Genomic DNA, 7,422 nt, shown 5'->3' on the forward strand with positions numbered 1-7,422 from the left:
GGATTTGTATTGAAAGCCATTCAACTCCATTTTCACTTTCATTTAGCAACAGCATCAAACTAAAGAGCTATTTTATCAGTTTTCCCAACAACGCAAAGCATGGTAGAGCCACTCTCTGCTCTTCAATTGGAATAAACAAGTGCTATTCTGCATCTTGCTTTTGGAAATAACACCTTCATCTGCTCTGTGTATCACTATTCGAATAAACAGGTTTCTAAATCAAATTCACAGCAGCTAGAGGAAAATCAGGTATCCCTCATTTGGTCCGTGCTTTTCGCATAAAACACGAGGATTCATTGACATTTATTAGTTACAGGATGATCTCACTGTGACATCTGTTCCCGTATGAATATTTAATCAATGTCCTATTGCTTTGCAGGGACTCCTGGTGGCAATTATATTCTGTTTCTGCAATGCTGAGGTACATGCAAACTATCATATTTGATGCATCACAGGTATTTTAAACTCCGTTGTTATAACTCCAGATAATGTAAACTGTTGTGTTATATACGATACAAAAATTCTGCATAGAGATGCTGTGATAAACCACACCCACAGGGGGAAACAATCAGCCCCACAATATGCAACCAAAGGCTAACAAATTGCCTGTAGCCAGCTAAAAAGCATCAGTCTCAGCATGTCAAAGGGTTATTATAGCACCCTGTTTACCAGGGGTGCAGGTGATAACTAAAATGATGAATACACCTCATATGACAAACTTTTGTTTTTTTAAATTATGACGCTACTGTTAGCTAAGACCCTTGCAAACTGATGTATCCACATCCACACTATGACACAAGTTGCATACCGTCAAAATAGCTTGAAACTGACCTTTGGACAAAATGCTTGCTGGACACGTAACGTTAGGCATACCGAGCATTTCCCCATTCTTCCTGCTGATGCCTCGTGTACTTATTGCCCGGTTCCTCTTTTTTTTTTGAGTTCGGCAGCTTATAAAGACTTAGTTCTGGGTTCTTGATGAATTGCTTTCCTCTCTGGTGTGGTCGTAACTTAATTTCGCCCTGTCTCTAAGTAACCTCTAGCTATTTCAAACGAGACTAAACTTAAACTCTGTTGACGTCCCAGGCCCAGACAGCGCTGCGGAGGAAGTGGGCCCAGTGGAAGTCCGCCTGTGGTAAAACCGGCTGGGGGGAAACACCCACCTCCAACAACCACTTCAACTACCACAACAACTCCTCCATTACCGAAACCAGCCGAGCCACCAGCTGCTCGGAGGGGCCTCCCGTCGTGCCCTCCGAACCAAAAGAAAGCAGCCACTTCCTGTCCCAGGAGAGAGCCAACGGGCAGCAGGAGTGCAGCAACAGGGAAGTGGACATGCTCAACAAGATGGAGGCCACCGACATTTGACCGGGAGGAAAACGCAGAGTTGACGGTTGCTGTGCCAAAACAACACACACACAAACACACACTCGCTTATTTGTGCACACAGAAAGACAGAAAAACAAACAAAAAAAACCCCAGATAGGCCAGGTGAATTTTCAAAATAAAGGCTAACTGATTGGGCACTTGTGAACTAAAAGCTCCAGTTTCTGGACTCTGTATTAACTGATGAGAAAAAGATCATTTATATGATGGTGTCATCCTGTAATCCTAGTCTAATAATGTGTTGTGTCGCTGGAATAAAGTCCACTTGTGTATTTTTCCATTTTGATATATCAAATGCAGAGCTGTTTGTGTAATCTGTTCACCCCGTACACCACTGTGACATGATGAATGTCATAGCCCAGTGATGTTTTCTATATCTTTTATATTCTATTATCTAAGGCAGCAGTTCCCAAACTTTTTAGGCCGCGCACCCCCTTCTACATCCCGACCGGGTTCACGCACCCCCAATCCCCCACACCTTAAAAAAGAAGAAGCAACAGAGCCTATTTATAGCGCATAGAAATCGGACCAATGAGAGAACAGTTTGCTCGCGCGTGGCGTTTGTTTACACTATTTAGTCCGCTGTTAAATGTTGCAGTGTGAACACAAACCGAACAAAGGGGCAACTGCAACATTGTAGCACATTAAACCCTGAATCAGAACAAAGCAAACAAACTGAAGGTGTGAAAACGGCCTGAAACACTGCAACAAAGTTTCAATGACTTTCAGTTACACAAGGCGTCACTTTTAAAGAGCAAGAAGGATGGCGAGCACACAGGCTCAGAGGCAGATTGCATCACATTTAATTTACAATTAACCACACATAGAATGAGACTGCAGTTGTTTTGGCTGTTTTGTAACTCCTCCAATTTCGATATTAAGCATGCTTGGTGTTCAGGTGGCGACGTAAATAAGAGCTTCAGACAGATGTCAGCCAGAACCTCACTGCACACCACGCACTGTGGCTTTGGGCAATCTGCGTTGCCAATCCAAGTGAAGCCCAGACACAGATCATTTTCATCATATTTCCTCTTTTTTTTCCCAGTCTGATGCTCTCTCGTTTCCTCTTTTTTTTACCTTGACTCCGCGATGGGCCTATGTGCTCCCGATTTGTCTGTGCAATCCCTTCCTCCTTCCTCCGTCTCATCTTCCTCTGACTCCCGTTCGACTTCTTCTCCCGGTCTCTCCCCAACGCACCTCTCTCTCTCTCTCTCTCTCTCTCTCTCTCCCTCTCTCTCTCTGTCTCTCTCCTCTTTTATGACTGATAGCTTCAGATGTCCCACCTGACAGTTTCCCAGATTTTCAGCCAGTTTATCATATTTGCATGAATGTTGCTGAATTAATGAAGTTAGCTGTTAACTGACGTTAGCTGCACAAGCTAGGCTAGCTAGTGTACGTAAAAGACAGTCTGGCGGCAGGAGCTGAAGTGCATTTATTTATTAAATTGTATAAGGGCACTTATCATACAGTAGTAACTGGAGTCGGGAGATTAGACATCTTGTATCAGCCAACGACTCTCTTTATTATTGTTTTCTCCCTTGGCCAGAGGCGTGGGTTTTATTTTGTGAAAACTATATTTAATATTAATTATTACACCATTCGACCACCATTACATTTTTCCTCTCGCGCACCCCCTAGAAGCAGCTTGGGGTCGAAGCACCCAGGGGTGTGCGCACCACACTTTGTGAATCCCTGATCTAAGGAAAGATAGTGTTATCATCGCTGACCTTCAAAAACAAGCCAGCATCCCCATTTTAACCTGCCTGTCAGAAAACAAAAACCACCAAACTGAAGACAAGTAATATTGTGTAATTGAGGATTTTAATTTCCCCACAACAAGCAACAGAAATAGGATATAGTCTCAGTACGAGGAAGTGTACAATGGCCCAAAACGTTTTAGACATAGGCTACTTCATTTTGTAGAGCATATCAGATTTATCTGCCCTAGAAAGTCAAAACACAGTAAATACCAGAATCTGACTTTTTGACTTGTGTTTTACCATACACATGTTTTATACTATCTAGAAATGTATTATTTCTGCTAAAACAGGGTGTAAAAACTTAGCTAAAACCTAGAAGTCGTCGTAACAAAAAGACAGCCAACACAACCGCTAAAGCAAGAGGGCTACATCACGTTCAAGCTAGCTGGTGAAGTAGCCACAGATAGCATTAGCATTAGCTAAGACTAAAACTAAATCTATTTTCTGACTTTTCCAGTCAGGACAGAGAAAAAAAATGAACGCTAACGTAAACCCAGCAAAAGTCATGTTAATGGTTGCCTTCCCAGTACAGCAGAGTAGCATTAGCTATCATGTCAGTGTTGAACTTGTATTGAGTTCATGTGATTTGATGAGGTTCAGTTACTTTTGAATTACGTTATTATGTTAAAATGTATTGAGCTACAAATTAATGAATTATATTGGTTTCAAATTAAAACCTCTTTTTCTCAACTTCAACATTTCAGCGTTTGCTGTTCGGCTTTGTAGGGCAGTGATGTTGAAAACAGATGTCACATTTCAATTTTGGTAAAACTATCTCTTGGCATGTGAATGGTCAGAAGAAATGTCGTATCCCAACATTGTCGCTGTAAAATAAGGTTCCTCGAGTTGATGGTCACTCACAATGTGTGCTAACACAAATCTTCAGGTTGCCAAAATGACTTATTTATGTTTATGGTAAATAACATAAATTCAAAAACAGACCTCATTTGAACATGAAATGTACTATGTTGAAAGGGCTTCTGACGTTGAGCTTAAGATAGTGGCAATCTGTACGTAACTATGAAATCTAACCATCGTAGGACATTCTGGCTACATGACAGCTAAACACGTATGTAAAGTAGTGGGAAGATCATTTTGAGGCTCAACTGATTCAAACTGATTTACTGAACTAAATGATGTGCCGAAAACTATGGGTCACAACTATTCTAATTCAACCCGGGAGCAGAGCTTTTAGGGCTGGAGAATCACTGATGCAGATAATGATAATGGAGCTGTGGAGTGCTGCAGTAAACTCAGTCACTCTCCTCACTCACTCCATTGAAAACAAACACAGGGTTTTGGGGGATTTTTGGCAAAAGGTAGCACACATACTACAGACACTTTGTTGTGTGAAATAATGTATATGGGGGAGCGTGTGCACATGTGTTTTTAGCAAATAGACCCTCCAACTTTGTTACAATTGGTGTAGAAAGAAATGTTGCTGATTTAATATCCCACAATCTTCACTTTCTATTATGACATTTATTGTAATACGATGGGAAATCTTAATGTGAAATAAAGCTTTTATACCCAGAACATTTAGGATGAAAACAAAGATGAGACACATTTCTGTTTGCAGACGGAACAAGACTATGCCAAATTTTTATATGAATGTTTTTCCATCTTTTAATAAAAGCACTTCCGTCTGCACGAGAATGAGACTATTTAAAAGATTTTTCACGTCTTTATTATTATAGTGTTCCTGTTGCTTTGTAATGTTCTGTGTTATTATTGTGACTATTAAAAAGGTCGTTTCACCATTTGTAATGGCATGTAATATTGTTACAATATTTTGTTTGCAAATACAATTCCCTGCCACTTCACATTGAATTTAATAGTTTTTCCATTGCTTGTGTACTGTGCTATATGTACACTGGCAGGCTGACAGTACCAGCACCTTTTTCAGTTTCCACCGGAATACTGAGCAAGTCTAATGTTTGAAAGTGAGCTTGCAACAAATGCATTTTGGTGTTCTTCCAGGAGGCATCCACACAACATACTGGGAATACAAATGTCCCAGTGTGGATACAGCAGGCTACACAACTGAAGAATGTCGGATCGCTGCACAGGGACGCCACCCTGTACCCGTTTGCCAATGCTGCCCTGTCGAGAAAACGCCTGTCTTAGATATATTTGTAAAGAAATTTGAAAAACATTCCAATAAAACGTCAAAAGAAAAGTTCAATTCAAGCATACTATTGGATATACATTTTTAACACTGCCATTTGTGTGGAAATAAAGTGGTTTGAACGTAAACATGTGGTATTTAGTGAGATGTATTTCTGGGTTGTGATTATTTAATCTGTGCCACAGTCTGGTTTTTCAGGGTTGATATATTCATATGAGCAACATGTAAGGGAAATAGTATGGCATGGTGCGCAGTGCTGCTTTGTGTTACAGATGTGGCTGCTGTTTCGACAAGCAGCTGCAGTCTATTGACTTTTGCTTTACACGTTAACGTGCACAATTGTGTAATATGTTGTTGTTATGATTTAAAAGAACGAGGTCCCACCGAGATTTGAACTCGGATCGCTGGATTCAAAGTCCAGAGTGCTAACCATTACACCATGGGACCAGATGGTACAGGCGGCATGGCTCGTCAGAATATCATGCTGAAGTGTCTCATATCAGTGCTTCTCTGTGGTACACCTAGTTCAGCTCTCAAATTGAGCCAACAAGACACCAACAAAGTATACATATTGCATGATGAAATGAGATTAAATTAATTATATTCACATTAAGTATAAAACATGCTGCCTGCATCTCCTGAGTTAAAGGGAAAATACACATAAATTGTGCGTAAAGTGTCTATTCTTTGATTTGAGGGTTGCTGGAAGTTAATAATACCTGACTGACAGTCAATTAAGATATTTTACAAAGCAAAAACTCTGAACTGAATTTGTATCTTCAAATGGCACATTTTTTAAATGTTTAAGGTTCTATAAAGATGTATTTCTCAATAATTCCACACAATGACTAATGCATAATGTTCAGAATAAAATGGGTAATATCACAATATTTAAGATGCTACAAAAATATTTTTCTCAATAATTCCAGACAATGACATATTGATATAATGATATATTATGTGTTGATGACATTGTTGACTCCACCCATACTGAAAATTAGACATTTTTCTGATTTCATTATGCAATGTGTATACTTTGTTGGTATCTTATTCTGAAAACCGGATGTTCGTCTGTAGAAAACCGGAAGTTGTCTCACGTTAATCTTTCCACTAACTTTGCAAAATCCTTCGCTCGCTCCCGATCTGCGCCGTTTGAATACGTTTACCGTAAGTTTCAGCGTATAGGTGCACTAAAATTTAAGTGTCTGCTGAGTTGACCACGGAGATCTGAGTGTCTGCTGACTTGACCGCAGTGCCGCGCGGTGCGTTATCTGTTCAGAGAAGCGGAAATCCTCTTATCTTAAATAGGTTAAATAGGTAACGTTAATGTCCAGGTCATGTGGCCGTTAATGTATCTGAAAAACTTTTAATGAAAGTAAAGTGTAATAGCACGTCGAGATGCGTCACTCTCCCTTTACTTGCGTTTCGGTATCAAACGCCGCTGACGTTGGGGAGAGCATTTCTAACTGCACATGTATTTCAAAACGTTAAACGTAATTAATGAAAAGAAAAAACGAGTTTGGGTAAAGCACCTTAACGATAGATAGTTGTAAGATCTGTGACAGAGGGGAGTTTACTCACATCTCTAATATTGGATGCAAATGTTAATTACGCAGTAGTAAGCACTGATGTTTTGGAGCCATGTCTCTACCTTTTTTTGCTGCCGGTAACTCGTTCAGAATTTCATAAATAAAAAGCCCCAAACATGTATAGTTTTTTTGCTTCACACAGCCTACTAGTTTGTATGGAAGCCCATTTCCACCACTGTGATGAAAAAATAACAATCCTCTAAGTCAGGGGTGTCAAACTCATTTTCACTCTGGGGCCACATCAGCATCACGGTCGCCCTCAAAGGGCCGGTTGTAAATGTAAGACGGTGTAAATGTAACTACGGTACTCCTAACATAGTTAGTTTAGTTTCCCGGGATATCTGTGACTTCCACAACACGTACTTCCAGTTGTGTGATTTCTCCTCCGCCATTGTTTCCTGTTGCTGGTGCAAAATGCATTCTGGGATATTTGGCTGTCCCAAGTACAGACAAGTCACCTCCGATGCATCCCGGGTAAAATGGGCAGAGCGAGCCACATCCGGGCATTAGGGCCGTGCTTGGCTCGATGTGAACTTTGAATTGGAACAGTACTTGGGCT

At 40.5% G+C, this 7,422-nt stretch overlaps 1 protein-coding gene across 2 annotated transcripts in view; it reads left to right on the top strand.

The window, feature by feature from the left end:
* calcrl2 (calcitonin receptor-like 2) overlaps positions 1-5,362 on the top strand; it is a 24,933-nt gene extending 19,571 nt beyond the window's left edge. The window contains exons 12-13 of one of the 2 annotated variants that reach the window (XM_079273524.1): positions 380-421; positions 1,087-5,362. In XM_079273524.1, coding sequence (XP_079129650.1) covers positions 380-421; positions 1,087-1,368 — 324 coding nt within the window. In that variant the 3' untranslated portion in view covers positions 1,369-5,362. The remainder of the gene's footprint in view (positions 1-379; positions 422-1,086) is intronic. The other variant, XM_079273525.1, reaches the window with a different exon arrangement.
* The last annotated feature ends 2,060 nt before the right edge of the window (positions 5,363-7,422 follow it).

This window comes from Melanostigma gelatinosum, assembly GCF_949748355.1.
Source record: "Melanostigma gelatinosum genome assembly, chromosome: 8".
Classification (NCBI taxonomy): Eukaryota; Metazoa; Chordata; class Actinopteri; order Perciformes; family Zoarcidae; genus Melanostigma; species Melanostigma gelatinosum.